Source organism: Choloepus didactylus, chromosome 15 (assembly GCF_015220235.1).
Source record: "Choloepus didactylus isolate mChoDid1 chromosome 15, mChoDid1.pri, whole genome shotgun sequence".
NCBI lineage: Eukaryota > Metazoa > Chordata > Mammalia > Pilosa > Megalonychidae > Choloepus > Choloepus didactylus.
The window spans coordinates 64,704,070-64,726,593 of NC_051321.1; the positions used below are offsets into that span (position 1 = coordinate 64,704,070).

General features: G+C 37.9%; 1 protein-coding gene across 3 annotated transcripts in view; it reads left to right on the forward strand.

The window, feature by feature from the left end:
• Nucleotides 1–1,284: 1,284 nt before the first annotated feature.
• The window catches only part of SIRT1 (sirtuin 1), a 35,303-nt gene continuing 14,063 nt past the window's right edge, over nt 1,285–22,524 (forward strand). Inside the window, exons 1-4 of one of the 3 annotated variants that reach the window (XM_037804322.1) lie at nt 1,285–1,754; nt 3,095–3,211; nt 4,998–5,239; nt 6,519–6,671. In XM_037804322.1, coding sequence (XP_037660250.1) covers nt 1,358–1,754; nt 3,095–3,211; nt 4,998–5,239; nt 6,519–6,671 — 909 coding nt within the window. In that variant the 5' untranslated portion in view covers nt 1,285–1,357. Of the gene's footprint in view, nt 1,755–1,824; nt 2,689–3,094; nt 3,212–4,997; nt 5,240–6,518; nt 6,672–22,524 lie in introns of those variants that run through there. The other 2 variants (XM_037804323.1, XM_037804324.1) reach the window with 2 other exon arrangements.

Here is a 22,524-nt window from a genome sequence, read left to right on the forward strand (position 1 = left end):
CCTTTGAGTTACATTTCCTACGTTCTAATTTTTTGTTGTTGTTTTTAGAATGAAAAAACAGCTTAAGTGCTTGTATAGGGCACGCAGGTAATTGGCAGTATAACCAACACCAGTGTTCTGTTTAGAGAACGGTGCACTAAATCCCCTGAAGGTATATTAAGCAGACAGAAATGCAGTGCTCAGGCAAGTGCCTCACCAAGCATTGGCTCTAGATTTGCCATGGGTTATGTGGGTACTTAGTTAAGTCTAAACATGGAGTGAGAGAGTCTTGAAATTTCACAAGGGACCTCAGGTAAAGTGAAAAGTAGAGGGGCTTCAAGCAGGGAAGGAACTAATATTTTTGAGCTACTCTGTACCCCTCACTTTACATCTAGTTATCTAATTCTTGCCACAATTTTGCAAAATAGGTATTATTACCATTTGAAAGATCAGAAAATTGGGTTTAGAAAGGCTAAATTAATTGCTCAAGCTAGAAGGGAAGGCCCCCAAATCCCAAATTCTTGCCCACATCTCGCGTTCTCCTCATACTGCCCGACTTGACCCAACACACTCATTGTGCACGTGAAAAAACCCGAGGCACAGAGAAGGGAATTCACTCACATTTGGGGCCAACCTGGGACCAGAAAGATCTGTTGATCCCCATGTCCCAGGGGGAGGATATTCCAAGGGGACACACACCTTAAAGGATATGACAATCTATACCATTCTACAGCCGACAGGAAATTAAGCAATCGACTAAAGAGAAAACCAAGTGGAAAAAGGAGCCGAGAAGGAGCTCAGACCGGTGTGGGGAGGGTGCTTTCTGTGTCCTTTTGTCTCTATCCTTATTCATTACCAAAACAAACGACTATCCATCGTATTTCTGGGAGTGAAGCCTTAGCCAGATTCATTACTTTTCGCCTTCCAGGAACTTTTAACTCTTCTCTAAATTTAGACAAGACTGAGGCAGGCAGGTGTGCATTTCAGAAAGAAGTGAACCAAAACGTTAGCCATCCGGGACGCAATCATTTGAGGACGGCTTAAAAAGAAGCTGAAAATGCGGTGAAGGGCCGAGTTCAGCTGCGCGTCGCTCCTGCCACCGAGGGGCGGGGCCGCGGGCTGCGGAAGCCGCGTTTCCTCCCAGCCCAAGCCGAGCGGGGACGCCGCGGCCCAGCCTCGGCCTCCGCCCCCCACGTGATCCGCGGTGTTGTGGTCTGGCCCGCGCGGGTGGCGGGAGCTACGGGAGGGCGGGGGCGAGAGGGGCGGGTCACGTGACAGGGTTTAAATCTCCCGCAGTCCGAGCCGCGGGGGCGCCAGTGCCGCGCATCGAACGGGAGTAGAGGCGGCGAAGGAGGAGGGCCGGAGAGGCAGTTGAAAGATGGCGGACGAGGCGGCACTCGCCCTTCAGGCCGGTGGCTCCCCCTCGGCGGCGGCGGCGACGGCCGAGAGGGAGGCCGAGTCGCCGCCAATTGGGGAGCCGCTCCGGAAGAGGCCGCGGAGAGACGACTCCGGCCTCGGGCGAACACCGGGCGAGCCCGGCGGGGCGGCCCCTGAGCGTGAGGTGCCAGCCGCGGCGGCGCTGTGGCGGGAGGTGCCGGTGGCGGGCGGGGAACGGGAGGCCCTGGCGGCCGCGGCGACCAGTGGAGACAATAGGCCGGGCCTGCAGGGCCTATCCCGGGAGCTGCCTCCGGCCGACGACTTCTACGACGACGACGACGACGACGACGACGACGAAGGCGAGGAGGAAGAGGCGGTGGCAGCGATTGGGTATCGAGGTGCGCAGGGCGCGGGCGGCCGGGACTGCGCATCCCCCCCTCCCTCCTCCGGGGCCCCTCCTGGCGGGAGGGTGAGGGTTTCTGGGGCTAGGCCGGGGGGCTCGGAGCCAGCCCTGCGGCGTCCCCCTCCCCACCACGCTCCTCAGCCCAGCTGCGCGCTGTCGGGGCGTCTGGCACGGCTGAGGGAGCGGTTCAGCGAACTCGCTCCCTAGCTCGCTCCCTCCCTCCGTCCCCGGCTCGCCTGGGAAGCCCTGCGCTTTGCGCAGCCGCTGGGCCGGGAAGCTCTCGCACTTGGCTTTAAAAGAAGTTTTCTCCCTGTTCCTGCCGTTTTACCATATTGCTTTTGTTAAAGATTTTTGTTTTTCTTTGCCTCTCCCCTGCTCCAAGCACACTTAAGTCTGCAACTTTCGCCTGTCCCGTTGATCGACCTTTGCGGTTGCCTTTGCAAACGGACACCTGTGCAGATTACTTTTTTTGAGTGTCTATATTTTTTAACTTGAAGTTTTAAATTTTAAAGAGCAAAGCTCTTTATAAAAGCATAGCATGTAAAATTTAAAGAACATGGCTGTTTCGAAAGGCGTTACTCTTCTGTGATGCAGTTAATACTGGGCACAGAGGATGCTAGTATTTTAAAGCACTTTATATAGATTTTATTTTCTCTCTAATTGTGTTCTTGTAATGGTTTTTAGGCTAAATATAATCTCTGTGTTTACTTGTAACCCTGAAACATAAATTGGCGTTTTTCTGATATCCTGAAGCAGATGCGTTGTTTCTATGTATCTTGTCATCTGTGAGGTTTTCATATTTTTGATCTGAGGACTTTGTCTCAGATAGATGTGCATCTGTATCAATACTTGTGTGGGCATTGGGGACCGAAATAGTAAAGCAGTCCCTCATTTCAAGAAGCTCAATAAAGGAAACGAATAATGCAAAGGTATTTTGTTTTGTCTAGTATTACGTAAGAGTTAGAAGTGCAAATTGCTGTGGTTATATTTGAGCGTCTTGTATAAGTTATTTTTTGATTATTCATGAACTCCATTATTTGTGGTTTATAAATTCAATCTAATTAAATCCCTACTTTTTTTGTTTTGTTTTGTTTTGTTTTTTTAAGTAGACTTTATTTCTAGATTTACTTTTAGCTTTTGAGTAGAATCCCTCAACATGAGTGAAGTTACTGCTTCCATGAGGGGTTCAGGATGACCCAGTAGGCATTCATTACATACACAGTATAAGTATTAAGTGCTTTATTCAGTGAAGATTGGGAATGTATAATAGGTCTTCATACATTTTAGATGCAGGTGGTTACAGCAGTCTTGAGTTACCTTTGGTTTCTTTTGCAGATAACCTTCTGTTCAATGATGAAATTATCACCAACGGCTTTCATTCCTGTGAAAGTGATGAGGATGACAGAGCCTCACATGCAAGCTCTAGTGACTGGACTCCAAGGCCACGGATAGGTACAGTTTCAGATCTATGCAACTTTAGAGACAAAGTGGTTTTTTTTGTTGTTTATTTTTTCCTTTTATGCCAACTAAAAATATAATTCTCTCCTCTAATAACCTAATGGTGAAGTTCTTAGGAGATTGTTGAGATTTAATGCTAGCTTTTTCTGGGGAGTTTGGTGTTTTGTTTTATTGTTTTTAAATAGCGCAGGCCCATGGAAGCTAGCCTCTTTGCTTTTTCTCAAACAACCGGGTCCTCCCTACACTTCCATTCCTTTGCACTTGTACCTTCTTTTTGGAATGCTTTTCCTCCAGTTATTGTCTTGCTCCCTCACTTCTTTGTGGTCTTGATTCAAAGGGCATCTTTTTCAGTGAGGCAAACCCTAAACACACTATCTAAAATTTAGACTCCTCTTCTCTACTGCCCAGCCAACTCACTTCATAGCTTTTATTTTTTTCCTTAACACTTCTTAACAAACTATGTATTTTACTCATCTTTTTTATTGCATTTTTTCTGTGCTAGGAAGAATATAAGCTCTATGGAGGCAGGGAATTTTCCTTGATTTGTATGCTACTGTTTTTTTCTGTGTCTAGAAAAGTATCTGGAACATAGTATGCACTCAATAAATATTTATTAAATATATGAATGAAATGGGAATTTTGAAGTAGAGAACCCTATCAGATTTTTATATCAAAGGCATAACATAACCATCTTGAATGTGATCTTTTTCTTAATATGCTCTCACTGTTTTAAATGGCTTAACTATTTAAACGTATTGATGATTAGTTACTCATTAGTATCTGTAATATTTATTATATTTTTGGTTTTCTCAAGCTAGGAAACATAAAAAATTTCAGTGTTGAAGAAAATTATTCTTAATACTCAGAACATTATCAACATTATATGTATTAGTTTCCTATCTGCTAAAACAAATACCATACAATAGGTTGGCTAAAACAAAGTTCAATATAAAGGCATCATCAAAGCGATGCTTCCTGAAGACTGGCATTCTGAGTCTGGCTGCCAGGGATCCTTGGGTCCTTGGCTTTCCAGGCACATGGCAGTGCACATGATGGCATCCTCTACATTCATTGACTTCCAGCTTCTTTCCCTCCCCTGCAGTTTCCTCCATGTCCAGTTGCCTTTGTTTATAAGGGCTTCAGCCATATTGGATTAAGGCCCACTCTCATTCAGTTTGGCATGTTTTAACATCTTCAGGGTTCCTGTTTACGAATGGGTCTATATCCATAGGTCCAGGGATTGTGACCTGAATATGCCTTTTCTTGGGGGCATGAGTAATCCTCAACAGTATCATTAATGAGAGATTAGGATCCAATTGAAGGTTATTACTGGAAAAATGGTGGATTTTTAGGCTAGGAATATATTTTATTTATTTTTCCCTTTTATGTTCTTAATGATTAATTATATGGGCTTTTGGGACTGGTAAGGGTACTGATTTGTACCCTTTTATAAATACTTTTGTTGCTAATTTTGGTGTATGCTTCTAGATTTTGCCATAAAAAAATTAATTCTGGTAGTAATTTGACTCCTTAGGATACATACTTGATACTTTATGGCCCAATGGGCCAGTCCAACACTAAGGTCTGCTTTTAATTACTTAGGTATAACATAAGTAGTATATAGCATTAACCCTGAGGATGTCATGAGAATGGGATATCTTTAAATTGCCTCTTCTTCACTTGCAAAAAAATCTTATGGATTGCTAACTTGTTACTTCAGGAAATGACTTTGAATTACTTGGAAGTGGATTTGATCTAAGCCTTTTTCCCTTTCATATAGGTCCATATACTTTTGTTCAGCAACATCTCATGATTGGCACAGACCCTCGAACAATTCTTAAAGATTTACTACCAGAAACAGTTCCTCCACCTGAATTGGATGATATGACATTGTGGCAGATTGTTATTAATATCCTTTCAGAACCACCAAAAAGGAAAAAAAGAAAAGATATTAATACGATTGAAGATGCTGTGAAATTACTGCAAGAGTGCAAAAAAATAATAGTTCTTACTGGAGCTGGGGTATGTAAGGTGTATTAAACACTAGTGAAGGGGGGGATTGTTTGCTTTTTCTTATGCCTTTTACAATTAAGAAACACTTCACTGGTTTAGAATTTATCCTTACATGATAATCGGTGTATGTGTTTGGAAACTGATAAAAGGTGAGTGCAGCAGCAGTTACTAAATTGGCTCAGTTTTTTAAAAAGTCTTTAAAAGTACTTGCTTTTGTTTATTTATAGCACAGTAGGTAAATGGCATTAAGGCAAGGCTTTTTAACATTAAACCACAGCTCCTAAAGGAGTTGCAGGGAATTCTAATTCTGCTTGTGTTAATGTTATGTAAAGGTGTGGTGGAGAAACTAGGTATGTGCTTGATCTTCATAAGGAAACCAGGAGCCTAATTGGTATTCACAGGTAAAGAAGTTAGTATTGAGAAGGTAACAGATCTCTGCCTTCCCTCTATTTTAAATTGGGGAGATGCGATTGGGGTGATTTGACATTTTTCATTGGACCTACTTTAGGGTTGCTATTGTGTATTGTGTGTTGAATACAAAGTATGTTACATGTTGTGTTAGTGACTAGAGCAGTTGCTGGAGTGAAAAATCCAGTCTTGTTTTCTTACACTTAGAGTTGTGAGAGGGTGATATTTAATCTTCAGTGGTCATCAAGAATAGTGATGCTTTGCTACCAGATGTTATATAGACAATTTTGTTTTACTTGGAGGTCAAAGTGGACTCAATTCTGGTAAAGTTGTGAAGCAAAATAACTTCTGAAATCCCTATATGATTTGTCAGGATTTATTTGTAGAATACGTATAGGTTCTAAATCTATTCTAATTGAAATATTGTGCAACGTAGTTTTTAAAGAAAATATAGAAATCTAGTGTTCTTGAGGTAGTAGAACCCTGATCAGATGAGACATTTCTTTGGAAAAACTTGACTGTGATAGAAATTTTTGCCTACTTTCTATTTAAAATAATTTGTTGAAATTGTTTATTCCTTTCTCTTAATCAAATTGCAGTTGCTTCAGTTTGTTGGTTAAATGCTTAAAGGTTTAAAATTAGCCTGAACTTAAACTTCCTTATCTCCAATATTATAATTAGGAATATATGATAGATTTAATTATATTGGCTTATTTAGGTTTTCTCTCTATTCAGAATTAGAATAGGGTAGTATTTCTATTCCCCCAAAGAAGTTTTGGTTTTCAAATTGGAAATTTTCTTTTTCAGTTGTGTGGTAAGAGAGCTGGTAATTATAAAGGTAGAAGACTTAATTGTACAAATTATGCCATGCATATTTCAGGTGTCTGTTTCCTGTGGAATACCTGACTTCAGGTCAAGAGATGGTATTTATGCACGCCTTGCAGTAGACTTCCCAGACCTTCCAGATCCTCAAGCAATGTTTGATATTGAATATTTTAGAAAGGATCCAAGACCATTCTTCAAGTTTGCAAAGGTACTGCGAACTCCTCTTACTGTTCTTTTGGCCTCCTGTTGTGAAGTAAAATATTTTTTCATGTATGGGCTTTTTAAGTTTACCATTCATTGTCTAGCAAAATGAGTGCTTAGTATATGGGGTGGAGTGTGGAGTAAGATCAGTGAATTTAAAACAGTCATTACAATTAGTATTCCCTTCTTCCCAGAAGGGAATATCATCCACTTTTCATTTTAGGATTAAGTTTATTTCCAAAGAACAGACTATTGCATATCTTTCTAGTTTGCACTTCATTTATGGCCTTTGTTTGTTTTGCCTGTTGTTTTTGAGAGATTAGTAGACCATATAAAAGTAATATCACTGTTTTGATTTTTAACATTTTTTTTTTATGGGTCTTAAAAAAGGTTATAAAATCCATTTGGTAGGTTTTGTAGTAGCCACTTTTAACACAGGATTTGCCTGAAAACTCACTTTGTGTGTATGGGTGGAGAAGATTCTGAGGTTGCGTGTTAGTCAACAGATTGTAAAGGATCCTTACTCTGTTCTAGAATCTCTAGCGTTGCACTTTCCAGTCCACGTGGCAGTTGAATACCTCTCAAAATGCGTTAAGATGAGCTAGTATGAAAACACACCAGATTTTGTAGACCTGGTACAGAAAAAGAAGGCAAAATATTTCATTAGTAAGTTTTATATTATTATATGTGGAAATGATAGTTCTTTTGGGGTTAAAAAATATATTACTATTAGAATTGACCCTTTTTTAAACTTTTTAAAATGGAGTTACTAGAAAATTTTAAATTACATACATGGATTGCATTGTATTTCTGTAGGACAGCACTGCTGTACAATATAGAATTTAATATTACACTGTACCATTTCCGAAGGGTTTTAGTTATTAGAAAAGCTTTTTTGGTCTTTTCTATATTTTAGTCTTATGGAAAGAAATTGTAAAGTTGTTATTGCTAAACTTCAGTATATATGAAAGGGTCTTTATAAGTGAATTTGGAAATTAAATTCATGAACCTGAATTTTAATTAAAGGGTGACTTCAGTTACTTTCACATCATATAATTCAGAGTAAATGGGATTAGTTTCATTGGTATCTACCATTAAATAGAATTGTTTCATTCAAGTGTATTATATAAATGAGTTTTAGGGTAAAATGGAAAAAATTATGTAGAAAATCCTTGAATATGATTTAAATGCTAAAATGGAACACTAAATTTGAAAAGATTTCAGACTTTTATGAGTATATTGAATCTTTCTGTCAATTAACTTGAAACAACAAAAATTTTGAACTTTTTACTTCATATATCAGCAATAGTGATGGTCATCTTTAGCATTTAATTTTAAGTTTCTTCTCTCAGTAGTGTTTCTGAGGTAATCAATGTTAGGGTTAGTCTGACCATTGTATAGCGGACACCTGCTTCACACCTGTTTTGTTTTATTTCTGAGTTACAAGATTATTAATTGGTGAAGATTTATTGTTTTAACCTTGGTGATAGCAGTATTACTGCATGACTTTGAAGACCATTTAGTCATACAGATTTCCTGAATTGGATCTAGGACATTGATATTATAGCTGTAGTTAGCAGAAGTTGACACTTTTAGAAACCAGCAGGTGACTCGAAATTACTTTGTTCTTAATCTGATTATAAAAGCTTGACTCAAGACTTTTGCTCACATTCTGAGAGGAAAAAAAAATGTTGGCCAAAACTCGCTTTTTGTCAGCTTTTTTCTTATGAAGATCTATGTAAGTAGATACTATAGTACCTATTGAAGTTACAGACTGTAGGTTGAATAACTAAAATTTTATGTTCTGTTCTTTTGGTAGCAACTTAATATATATATATTTTAAGTAGTCATCTGACACTTGGAAAACTTTGTGGTAAGGAGAGTAGAAATAGAAAGGTGAGACGGTTTGTAAATTTAATTGTCTAATGCATAAACAGGGTATTCATTTTTAACTTAAACTAGCTTTTTTTTTTTTTGTTTTCAACTTCCAGTATCTTTTATTTTTCCTAGATACAATAAACTCATTTACTCATTATTGATATAGACATAACTACACAAAATTAAAATTTTATTTGCAACACATGGCCTCTGTAACAGAACTTGGCCTTCTAAGTTAACTTATGAACATTACAAATTACCCTTTGCTTTTCCATTCTAACTGAGGTTGCCACCAACAAACCACTCCCAGTTTTTTAATAAATAGGTAAATTAACTTAAGTGATGAGCCCTCCAATTAGCGGGTGAAAACTCTCAATTTGTCTTAAGCTGTTTAACCTAAATTATTGTTCTTAATCGAATTTCAGCAGATGAAACACCAGAAATAGGTTATGAGCACTCGTCTTTTGCCAAAGCAATTCAAGGCTGACTTTTCAAAAGAAGACAAAGGTTTCTCATGAAACTTTGTTTTAATGGGTCTCAAAATTCTGTGACAGATTTTTGGTCATTGTTTCCATTTATAAAGTGCTGATTTTAAAAACTAATACTTGAAACTGCCACACAAAAACAAATGGTCCGCAGAACATTCCCTTCCTTCTGAAGGTTTTATGATGCATTATTATCATTAATCAGTCTTTTACTATTAAACTTAAATGGCCAATTGAGACAAATAGTTCTGAGATTGCTCTTTCACCACTGATTAAGACTGGGGTGGTAGGTGTTATAGGTAATATTCATTTAGCTTTCTGAGCTTTTTGGGCAGACTTGGTGACCTTGCCAGCTCCAGAAGCCTTTTTGTCCACTGCCTTGATGACATCCACAGCAACTGTCTCATATCCTGAAGTATAAAAAGAAAGTAAAGTTCAACATTGAGAATACTTTATTTTTTTATTTTTTTAATCTTCATTTTATTGAGATATATTCACTACCACGCAGTCATACAAAACAAATCGTACATTCGATTGTTCACAGTACCGTTACATAGTTGTACATTCATCACCTAAATCAATCCCTGACACCTTCATTAGCACACACACAAAAATAACAAGAATAATAATTAAAGTGAAAAAGAGCAATTGAAGTTAAAAAGAATACTGGGTACCTTTGTCTGTCTGTTTGTTTCCTTCCCCTATTTTTCTACTCATCCATCCATAAACTAGACAAAGTGGAGTGTGGTCCTTATGGCTTTCCCAATTCCCTTGTCACCCCTCATAAGCTACATGTTTATACAATTGTCTTTGAGATTCATGGGTTCTGGGTTGTAGTTTGATGGTTTCAGGTATCCACCACCAGCTACCCCAATTCTTCAGAACCTAAAACAGTTGTCTAAATTGTGCGTAAGAGTGCCCACCAGAGTGACCTCTCGGCTCCTTTTGGAATCTCTCTGCCACTGAAGCTTATTTCATTTCCTTTCACATCCCCCTTTTGGTCAAGATGATGTTCTCCGTCCCACGATGCCAGATCTACATTCCTCCCCGGGAGTCATATTCCACGTTGCCAGGGAGATTCACTCCCCTGGGTGTCTGATCCCACGTAGGGGGGAGGGCAGTGATTTCACCTTTCAAGTTGGCTTAGCTAGAGAGAGAGGGCCACATCTGAGCAACAAAGAGGCATTTGGAAGGAGGCTCTTAGGCACAGTTATAGGGAGGCCTAGCCTCTCCTTTGCAGCAACTGTCTTCCCAAGGGTAAAACCTATTGAGAATACTTTAAATGTCATGGTAGGAACTGACTAAAAGAGAGCTTTTAGTTGCTGAAGTAATACTTAAAATTAATAATAGTAGGTAGGAGAAACAATATGAGGTAATTTGTTCTAAACATTAATAGCTAGAAGATAGCATAAGGAGAAATAAGATTAAAGAATACAGGATAGTACCCAACAGTGGAGGATGGAGGGCATGTAAATATGGTAGTCATATTTTTGCTAGATTCCTCAAATATTCCATGAATAAAATACTAATAAAATAACCTAAACTTTACTACCTATCACTGTACTAGGCAGAAAGTTCATTAAAATGATTTCTGATTTTTGCTAATTATGAGAGAAAATGAATTTAATGGGAAGCCACAGAAGCAAAAGAAATATTGATGAAATTTAGACATCTGGAAGGAAAGTTGAGAATTTTTATACCATGTATCAAGCCTTTGATTGTATATTGAGAAGAAACTTAAATTTCGAAATTCCAAGTAATGGAGAGGTGTGCTGAAGAGGTTACTAGCCCATTAAAGCAGTTTCTCAGCCTTGGCACTATTGACATTTTAGGCTGGATAATTCGGAGGTGGGGTGTGTGTGTGGTAGAGTGGGGTTGACCTGTGCAATGTAGGATATTTAGCACCATTTCTGGCCTCCACCCACTAGATGGCAGTAACACGCACTCAGTCCGGACATCAGAAATGTCTCCATCCATACCTTGCCAATGTCCCCTGCAAAACTGAGCAGTACTTCATTGCAGTGTGCCCAGTTTTGGTAGCACTTTGACTGTATAGCACTTTGAAATCTGTTCTAGTTTGTTAATGCTGTGGAATGCAAAACACCAGAGATGGATTGGCTTTTATAAAAAGGGGGTTTATTTGGCTATACAGTTAAAGTATACACTTTATGACTGTACAGCACTTTGAATTCTTTCGCATAGAAATAGTTGAGGCTAATTATAAAGCCATAAAGCCTTATTCTGCAACATTCTTCTGCAGAATAAATACTTAAATTGGTATTGAGTTGTGGTCATGGTTCTCCAGAACCTAAAATAATTCACTGGTGGTGAGTGGTTGTATATAGACAGTGAAGGTGAAACTAATTTAGTAATGTATAAAATGACTTGAAAAAAAAAAAAAAAAACTATAGTTGTTATTCCGTATTGACTTAAGTGAATATTCTTTTTTTATACAGCAGATATATTATTATAACTTTAAATACATCCATTACATGATGTGTGAATGTGGAGGAAAGGGAAAGAGTCATGTAAGTCACCAGAAGGAAAGCTGGAGGTTAAAACATGGGAATGTCTAACACACATAATTTTGTGGTAGACAATATGTGTGTTTAACTTTAAAAATATAAAAAAAGTTCTTTCATGAACTACACTTTTACAAGGAGTTATTAATAGAGGGTTTATGGGGGGAAATGTACCTATCGCAAACTATGGACTATAGTTAACGGTAATATTTCAATACTTTTTCATCAACAGTAAAAAATGTACTACACCAGTACTATGGATCAATAATAGCAGGGAATAAGAGGTATTGGGAGGATTTGGGATTTCTTTTTTCTTTTTATTTCTTTTCTGGAATGATAAAAATGTTCTAACACTGATTGTGTGGTTGTATGCACAACAATGTGATAATACTTTGAGCCGGAGATTGTATACTTGGATGGTTTGTATGGTGTGTGAATATATCTCAATAAAACTGCATTTAAAAAAAAAAAAAAAATGTTTGCAATAAGATTAAAACAATACAGAATAGGGAAACACAAGAACCTAAATGCCTATAAAATTTATACTTAATGTCTAAATAGTTTAAGTTAAATAGTATGGGTCATGATGGATACTTTCATTTTCTCATCTTCCTCAAGAATACTTCCTGAGTAATTTGCCTTAAAAACTAGAAATACTATACATGGTATGAAAACACCTCATCATTGTAACAGATTAGTGCTACCTTAAAGCACTATCCGGTCCCTGAGAAACGTAGTAATATCACCATGCCTTCTTCCATTTTTAAGTACTTAAATATTTAAACAAAAAAACATTCAAAAACAAAGGAGTAAGAGTCAACATCAAATTCTTTCAGTTTCTATGGTTTATTTCTACTTAAAAATTCATGTTATTATGGCAAAAATAGTACTTTTTTGAAAAACAGAAAACCTGGCAGAGGAGATTCTTAGAATCAACAATTTTATTATGCAAAATGCTGACGTCTATGGTTCCTGAGAAAATTTAGTTAAATAAAATGCACTGAATCCAAAAAAAAAACAAAAAAAAAAAACTCAGGAAAAAGAAATATGAACTGAATTTTAGTTTCAAAAATATTTTTAATGTATTTAAAAATTTATATTTAATTTTACTAATTTATATATTTTAATATATTTACTAAAGTATTACTTTATTGATAACATACAAACATACTAGATTATGTAATTATAAAAATAAGGATTTTAAAACAATCTTACTACCTGAAAATAAAAAGTAAAGATAAAGGAAAAAAAGGTGTATATAGATTACATATGTATAATAGTAAGTATAATATACCTAGATATTTTTTATCACCAAAATGGGCTGTAATATTCATCAAGAGGTGGACTGTAATTAATCCCCCAAGTGTACATTTTTGGTGTTTCTATTATTAAAAAGTGTTGTTATAATTTTCCTTTTAATTATGTCTCCAATGTTCTTAGGTTAAACTCTTGAAAATGAAATTGCTAGTTCACTTTTCTTAAGGGTCCTGATTGGTTTTTCCTTATCACCGACCTGGAAAGGTTGAACTAAAATACACTCCCACCAGAAGTGTATTTAACACAACTCTGTCCCCCCCAAAAAATCCCACAATACAGTTTTAGCATTAAAATATTTGTTAAAATACAAATGTACACGGTTTTAAGAGAAATTCAAACAGTGCAAAACAAGTCAGTGCCTCTCCTGTCAGCCTGTGTAGCCTCGAATCTCTGTCCCCAAAGGTTATCTTAGTAAACCATTTTCTTGGGTAGCCTTCCAGAAAAGAAAATTGAGTATACTTGTTGGTGGGGGGTGGAGGGGCCAGTGTAAGCTTTTAACAAATACTTTAAAAAATGATTTCCAATAGAATCATACACACTGTTCTCTCCTTTGCTTTTTTTTTTTTCCCTCACATTTGATATTCTTGGAGATTGTTTCATTATGTCATTTAACAGGTATACATCTTTTTTTAAAGGCTGTGTAGTATACTATTTTATAATTGTACTACAATAAATATATTTAGCCAGTTCTCCACTTTTGGCTATCTAGGTTGTTTTTATAGCAATTTAAAAACTTTCAATTCGATAAGTGAAAAATTGGCATCTTGTCATAGTTACGTTGGTGTCGGTTTTTATTTATTAGTGTGGATGGCTGCTTTTCCATTTCTGGCTATGGGTAGATCTTCTTTGAATTGCCTGTTTGTTTTTAGTCATTTTTTTTCCCCACTTAAGATGCTTTTCTTTTTCATACTGGTTTGTAGGAACATTATAGATTATTAAAAGAATGGTTTTTACATTGGAGGCTAATTGGATTAACAGCCTCCAGTAATCCCTTGGAGATGTGCAAAATCAGGTGTACTTACTAGACTGATTGTGCAATAACTAATAGAAATGCCAGTTATTTCTAAAAGAAAAATAGAATATTTAAGGTGGAAAGAGCAATAATTGAATAGACATTATTGCATAGTGTTAAGAACTGAACTTGGGACAATCACATGAGTTTAAAAGATAGTTTTGCCACTTTCTGACTGTTGTGAATTTTGGCAAGTTACTTCTGTGCTTCAATTTCTTCATCTCCAAAATGGGGATATATATATGTCTGTAGCAGGATCAGCAAGCTTTTCTGTAAAAGGTCCAGATGGTAAATATGGCCAGCTTTACAGGCCACATAGGGTCTCTGTCATAACTACTCAACTGCCATTGTGGTAGAAAACCAGCTGTAGACAATACATTAATGAATAAGCATGGTTGTGTTCCAGACTGTCTCATTCTTTGTTTTTCATTACAATCCTTTAAAAATGTAAAAACTCACCCCTTGGCCTAGTCCGTAGTATTATTAAAGATGAACTACAGTGCTTGTGTTATGCCTGGCAAATACCAAAAGTTCATTAAATATGTGATAAGAGCTTGATTAAATTCTCTTGTGTCAGGATAGGTTAGATCCTCAGTCCAAATGCAACCACCGCCTGTTTTTGTACAGCCCGTAAGATAAGAATGCATTTTTAAGTGGTTGTGAAAAAACAAAAGAATATATTTGTGGCACATGAACATTCTATGAAATTCTAATGTTAGTATCCATAAAGTTTTTTTTTAATGTTTTTTTATTTTTTATTTTTTATTGAGATTTCACATACCATACAATTATCCAAAGATCCAAAGTGTACAATCAGTCAGTTGCTCATGGTACCATCATACAGCTGTGCATCCATCACCACAATTAATTTTTTTCAATTTTTAGAACATTTTCATCACTCCAGAAAAGAAATAAAGGCAAAAAAAGGAAACTCAAATCCTCCCGTACCACTAACCCCCACCCCCGTTCCCTCCACCCCCCATTACTGATTCATAGTTTTGGTGTAATACATTTGTTACTGCCGATGAAAGAACGTTAAAATACTACTAACTGTAGTATATAATTTGTAATAGGTATATATTTTTTTCCTATATGCCCCTCTGTTATTAACTTCTAGTTATAGTGTCATACATTTGTTCTAGTTCATAATATTTGTACAGTTAATCGCAGACATTGTCCACCACAAGATTCACTATTTTATACATTCCCATCTTTTAAACTCCAACTTTCCTTCTGGTGACATACATGACTCTGAGCTTCCCCTTTCCACCACCTTCACACACCATTCAGCACTGTTAGTTATTCTCACAGCGTGCTGCTATCACTTCCGTCCATTTCCAAATGTTAAAGTTCACCCTAGTTGAACATTCTGCTCATAATAAGCAACTGCTCCCCGTTCTTTAACCTCATTCTATATCCTGGTAACTTATATTTCATTGAGTTTACATATTATAATTAGTTCATATCAGTGAGACCCTGCAATATTTGTCCTTATGTGTCTGTCTTATTTCATTCAATATAGTGCCTTCAATGTTTCTTCATCAACCCATTTTTTTTTTTTAAAGACGGTTTTGTTCACACACCATACATTCCATCCTAAGTAAACAATTGTTGATTCCCTGTATGGTCATATATTTTTGTATTCAGCACCATCGCCACTATCTATATGAGGACATCTCCATTTTTGCCACAAAGAAGGAGGAAGAGTCAAAGAAGATAGACAAAAGAAAAAGAAAGGGAAAAAAAAAAAACATGACACCTAGAAAGCAACACAAAGAAAGGTGGCATTAAACTAAAGTAGAATAAAGAGTCAGATGACATCACCAATGCCAGGAGTCCCATACCTTCCCGTGTGTCCCCCCCCCCATATGCATTTAACTTTGGTGTATTGCCTTTATTATATTAAAGGAAGCATAATACAATATTTTTTTTAATTATAGTCTCTAGTTGGCATTGATTGCATTTCCCCCCAATCCCACCCTATTTTTAACACCTTGAAATGTTGACATTCATTTGTTCTACCTAATGTAAAAACATATTGGTACCTTTTATTACAATCGTTGAGCACCCTAGGTTTCACTGAGTTATACAGTCCCAGTCTTTATCTTGTTTCCTTCTGGTGTCCCACATGCTCCTAACCTTCCTCTTTCAACCATACTCATAGTCATCTTTGTTCAGTGTACTTAACATGGCTGTGCTAATAGCTCTCAAAATTGTTTTCCAGCCCTCTCACTCCTATCTTTTCCTCTCTGTCTGTAGTGCTTCCTTTACTGTTTCCTGTAGAGCAGGTATCTTGTTCACAAACTCTGTCATTGTCTGTTTATCAGAGAATATTTTAAGCTCTTCCTCCTATTTGAAGGACAGTTTTGCTGGATATAGGATTCTTGGTTTTTCTCTTTCAGTATCTTAAATATATCACCCCACTTCCTTCTTGCCTCCATGGTTTCTATTGAGAAATCTGCACATAGTCTTATCAAGCTTCCCTCGTATGTAACAGATCGCTTTTCTCTTGTTGCTTTGGAGATTCTCTCTTTATCTTTGATGTTTGATAATCTGATAATAGGCCTGTTCACATCTATTCTGTTTGGGGTATGCTGCGCTTCTTGGATCTGTAATTTTATGTCTTTCATAAGTGATGGGAAATTTTCATTTATTAGTTCCTCTATTATTGCTTCTGCCCCCTTTCCCTTCTCTTCTCCTTCTGGAACACTCGTGATGTGTACATTCCTGTGTTTCATGTTGTCATTCAATTCCCGGAGACGTTGCTCATATTTTTCCATTCTTTTCTCTATCTGTTCTTTTGTGTGTAGGCTTTCAAGTGTCTTGTTCTCAGTTCCTGAGTGTTTTCTTCTGCCTCTTGCGATTTGCTGTTGTATGTCTCCATTGTGTCTTTCATCTCTTGTATTGTGCCTTTCATTTCTATAAATTCTGCCAGTTTTGATTTCTACCTTCTGCGTGCCCAGTGTTTTCATTATACACTTCATCTCTTTTGCCATATTTTCCCTGAATTTTTTAAATTGATTTAGCATTAGTTGCTTAAATTCCTGTATCTCAGTTGAAGTGTAAGTTTGTTCCTTTGGGCTGTAACTTCGTTTTTCTTAGTGTAGGTTGTCATTTTCTGTTGTCCAGGCATCTGGTTTCCTTGGTTACCCCAGTCAGGTTTTCCCAGACCAGAAGGGGCTCAGGTCCCAGAGGAAGAAGTATTCAGTATCCGGTTTCGCTGAGGGTGTCTTAGAAGATAGATACACCCTGTGAGGCCTCAAGTCACTGTGGTTTTCTGCCTAGCAGGTGGCACCTGTCAGCCTGTAGCTCCTGATTGGTGTAAGGAGGTATGGCCCATGGCTGTTTTCCCCCAGGCTCTGGGGTCTGGTTCTGAATGGAAGGCAGGTAATAGAGCTTGACACCACCTTCTTCCTCCTAAGGAAGATAAACCCCCCTAGGGAGAGGTCATTTACGTTTGAATAGTCTTTCTGTCTGTGCTATCTCTACCCTTTTGTGGGTCAGAGTGCTGGGAACTGAAAATGCTTGAGGCTTTCTCCACTGAGCCAAAAAATGGACAGAAAACCTCCTTCAGGGCCAGTGCACGGCCACCCTCTGGCTCTCCAAGGTCAGTCGTCACCAAAAGCCTCTGTCTGCTTGTTGGGGATTTGTAGCTTTTATTGAGCAGTCAACGTTTGTTAATTAAAAACCCCAGTTGAAGCTGTGCTGAGCTATATTTGCTTGCTCAGAGAGTGTTGCTCTTTAGCACCACGAGGCTTTGCAGTTCAGGTCATGGGGGGAAGGGCCTCCCGGCTTGGATCCAGTTTTCACTTACAGATTTTATGCTGGGATCTTGGGCATTCGTCACAATTCAGTTTGGTGTATGATGAGTGGACACTCGTGTTTGTCCTCCCACAGTTATTCCAGATTCTTTACTAATTGTTCCTGGTGTTTATTAGTAGTACCAGGGGGACAAACTAGCTTCCACTCCTCTCTATGCCATCATCTTCTTCTGTCTCCATAAAGTTTTATTAGAACACAGCCAAGCTCATTCATTTATATATTGTAGAGTTTGCTTTTGTACTACAGTGGCAGAGTTGAGTAGTTGTGGCAGAGACCATAAGGCCTGTAAAATTTAAAATACTTATTATCCAGCCCTATCTCTGGGAACAGTTTGTTGACTTCTGGGTTGTGAAGGGAACAGATCGTTTGGAAAAAAAAAAGCAGTTCAATTTCTTTGTCAAGTGACAAATTTTATCAATAGTAATAGTATTAATTAAGTAGGATATTGAGTCGTCTTTTCAAGTGTGGTTTTGTGGAATGAATGAAACAAGATAAAGGATTATGAGGATTTTCTTTACCAGGATCTGTTTCATTTTTTCTTTTAGCAGCATGGAGAATTTAGGTTCTATTTTCTTATCAACTCTACTTACTGCTGCTTCCCTCTGCTCTGTGGGGGGGTGGATATTAGCAAACATTGACATCTCCAAAACATTGAAGAATCTTGCCTTTAACTGGGGTCTCATGTTGAGATTGCTAGAAATTTTGGGAAGAATGAAAGCAGAGATAGCATCTCTGGGGGAAAGCCATTATTTCTGTATGAGAACTCACCATGGTAGATAGTTCATTGCTATTATTTATTTTTTTTCCTTTTCATTCGTGTCTTTATTTTGTTAGTAATCATACAGTGGATAAAGGGGGTGTCAGTCATAAGGTTTTTACAATCACATGGTCACAAGATAAAAGCTGTATAGTTATACAATCATTTTCAAAGATCAAGGCTACTGGATTACAGTTCCACAATATTTCCTTTTGGCTATTTGAATACACTAGAAACTAAAAAGAAATACCTATATAATGAGTCAGTAATCATAATCATTTGTTAAATCCTAATTTCTCAGTTACATCTCCTCTTATTTGATCGTTCGCTTAGTCTTCAGGGATATCTGGGCAATTACCATTCTGACTTCTTTGTGCTAAAAACGGCTGTTAACATTATGGGGTAGAGGAATGAAACTGGTTGACGTTGTTGGAGAAACGGGTACCTCTGGTTTTCAGGATTTACCTGGCATAGGAACAATCTGAAGGCCTTAAGTTTCTGAAAAAATAAACTTACTAGGTAAAACTTTATACAGTCTGAGGTAGAGCCTAGGGTATTCAGGGGTACTGTTAGTTGGGGCTTGACATACTGTGGCAATTTGCAAAATCTGGCTGAAGCTTGCATTAGAGTCACCTCCAGAATGACCTCTCAACTCTATTTAAAATTTCTTAGCTACTGAAACTTTATTTTCTTTCGTTTCTTTTCCCTCTTTTGGTCAAGAAGGCATTGTCAGTCGCATGATGCCAGGGCCATGCTGATCCTTGGGAGTCATGTCCCACATTGCCAGGGAGACCCCTGGGAGTCATGTCCCATGTAGGGAGGCATGTAGTGAGTTTATTTGAAGAGTTTGGCTTATAGAGAGGCCACATCTGAGCAACAAAAGAGGCTCTCTGCGGGTGACTCTTAGGCATAATTGTAGGTAGGCTTAGCTTCACCATTACAAAAATAAGTTTCATAAGGGAAAGCCTTAAGATTGAGGGCTTGGCTTTTTAAGTTGGGAGTCCCAGATGCTTGAGAGAATCCCCCAGGTGGGGTAGTTTAATAGTTCATTTTTTCTCCATTCCCTCAAGGGATTTTGTAAATACTTTTTTATTCTCTGCCCAAAATACTCTGGAATGTATCAGGGTATTACATTAACCTGTACAGAATAACAAGGTCTCATTCCCTCTTCCAGGTTCCATGTAATTAGGTTGTTTAAATAAACTGACCAAACAGGTTAAATTAGTGTGCTACAGAAAATTTAAATTTTGGACGAAATAAATATCTCCTCTTTTGTTCCCACATAGAAGTTAAAGTTTTAAAATACAGTATCATCCTTTGCCCAGTATCCTGATCTACCTTAGTCCTAACTCAGATTAGCCTTGTTCATATCTCTAAGTGAAGTCTGATCTCTTTTTCAGCTTCTTTAACAGTTACTGTTGGAGTAACATAAAATTATGGATCCAGTTACTGTGGACTTTCAGAGCCACAGGTGTCCCACAGATATCCAAAGTTCCAGGGAACTACCAGGTTATACCCAAAGAGCACAGCATTTCACAATTTAGAAATAACAGTTAAAACTCAGGAATAAATGTAACTGCTTTAAGAACTTACAAAGTAGATTCTAATTTTCACAGTATTGTGCTATTCATTTCCGAACCTTTACAATGAGCCTTATTGAAAATTCTGTACTCCTGCATTATCGGTTGCCCAGTGTTCCAATTTGCTACAGCCTCTGGAATGCAAAATACCAGAAATGGATTGGCTTTTACTATGGGGGTTTATTAGTTAACAGATGTACAGTTCGAAGGCCATAAAAGTGTCTAAACTAAGGCATCAACAGGAGGATACTTCCTTCATTGAGGAAAGGCTGATGGCATCTGGAACACCTCTGTTGGCTGGGAAGGCACGTGGCTGGCATCTGCTAGTCCTTTGCTCCCTGGTTGCGTTACCATCAGGTTCTGATTCCAGTGGCCCTCTCTTTATAAGCATCTGTAGGTTCTCATTTATCTTCTCTGGGGCAAACTCTGGGCTTCATCTCTTAGCTTAACAACTCCAAATGTCTGGTTTCAATGGCTGTCTCCAAAATGTCTCTGGTGTTGTCTCTCCCTGTGCATCTCTCTGAGCTCTCTTCAGAATGTTTCTGCCTTTTATTTTCTCATGGAGGACACCAGTAAACTAAGACCCACCGTGAATGAGTGGGGTCACATCTCCATGGAAACAATATAATCAGAAGGTCCCACCCACAATAAGTGTGCACCCACAAGATTGCATTAAAGAACATGGCTTTTTATGGGGTACAGAACAGATTTAAAGCAGCATACCCAGTCTCTGCCCATTTCTGTATCTCCTGATAACCTGTGTTCTCGAATTTAATTCTCAGAGTTTGCTTATTATAGTTAGTTTATATTAGTGATATAATGTGTATAATATTTGTCTTTTTGTTTCTGGCTTATTTCGCTCAACCTAATGTCCTCAGGTTTCATTCATCTTGTTTTATGCTTCATGACTTCATTCCTTTCTGCAGCTGTTCAGTATTCCATTGTATGTATATACCACAGTTCACCCTTCCCCTTGGGCCACCTCCATCTACTGGCAATAATGAATAATGCTACCGTAAACGCCAGTTGCAAATATCTATTCATATCCCTGCTTGCAGTTCTTCCAAGTATATACCTAGTAATGGATTGCAGGATCATATGGCAACCCTATACTTACCCTCCTGTGGAGCTGCCACACTGCCCTCCAGAGGGGCTGTGCCATTCTGTTTTCCTTCCAATAGATCTCTCTCGACATCTTCTTCAGCATTTGTATCTTTCTGTTTATTTTTTAAACAGTTTTATTCACACACATACAACCCATCCTAAATGCACAGCCTATGGCTCCTGGTATAGTAACAGTTTCTTCCTCATTGCTTTAATTTTGACCACAGTGGTTGCCAGTAGCCAATTATTGAATTTTCTTTGCATGTTTCTGGACACAGCTATGAAGCAGTGTCTTTTATAGTGTTTTGAGCCCTTGTTGCCAGCTCTGCATCTACTCTAAATCTATAGGGATCCCTGTGGCAATAACAGAATGACCCAGCCCATGTGACTGGTTCCTTAATAAGGTTTTAGGATGTTCACATCTGGGATGGCCTATCTTACTTTGAACAGGGCTAACCTGCCTTATTTCCCTTTTAGTGTCAGAATTCCAGCATGGCAGAATTAATCCATATTCTCTCTGAAAGTCATATCCCTTAGTCCTTTGGTTTCTGGTAAATTTTCATGTTAAGAGTTTATCTTAGGAGTGGTTCCTATTAAAACAGTCCTTTCAGAGTGATTTTTTTCATGATTTTATATTATATCCCTGAGTTTGAAAACTATATTTAAAAAATGTGATCCAGACACAGTACACTTCATATTTGAAAGAAAAAGATGAAATTAAAACACAAATCACATGGGTTCTAACACATAAAATGTAGTTTAAAAAAAAACAAACAATCCTTAATTATTCTGGACTGCATGAATTCCTAGTTCCTGACTTTCTTAAAGGCTAATCTACCCTGAACTACTATGGATTGTATATGAGGGGAGAAACGAGTGTCAAGCTATATTTAGTGACCCGTACATCTTTGTGTTTCTTATCCTCCCCTTTAATAAAAGTAGGGTGGGGTGGATATGAGGTGGTGGTAAGTCACAAGAGTTAAGTCAAGGAAGTGGCGATTTGGCATTCCTCCTCCCTGACCATACCCTGGTGTTAGGTGTTCCTTAGTTTGGTGTTTGGCATGCTGCAATCACCTAACCTACTACTTGAGCTCCCATTTTATCCATTGCCTAGCCTGTTCTAACATTTATTAAAATATTCAAACAGCTCTTTCCAGAGGGAGGAAAGATATTGTCGATGTTTAATCTCCTGAATGTAAATGTACAGAACAAAGCGTCCTGGGGAAAAAGAACAAATGCAGTATACCAAAACATAATATCTATGTGGGGAGCTCGTAACTTTGTTTAAAATGACAAATGTGGTTTTCAGTTGTTCGTAAACATTGGCTTTGATAAGCTCTTCACTTGTTAATTCTTCCCATATGTATTATACTTTTTAAAAAG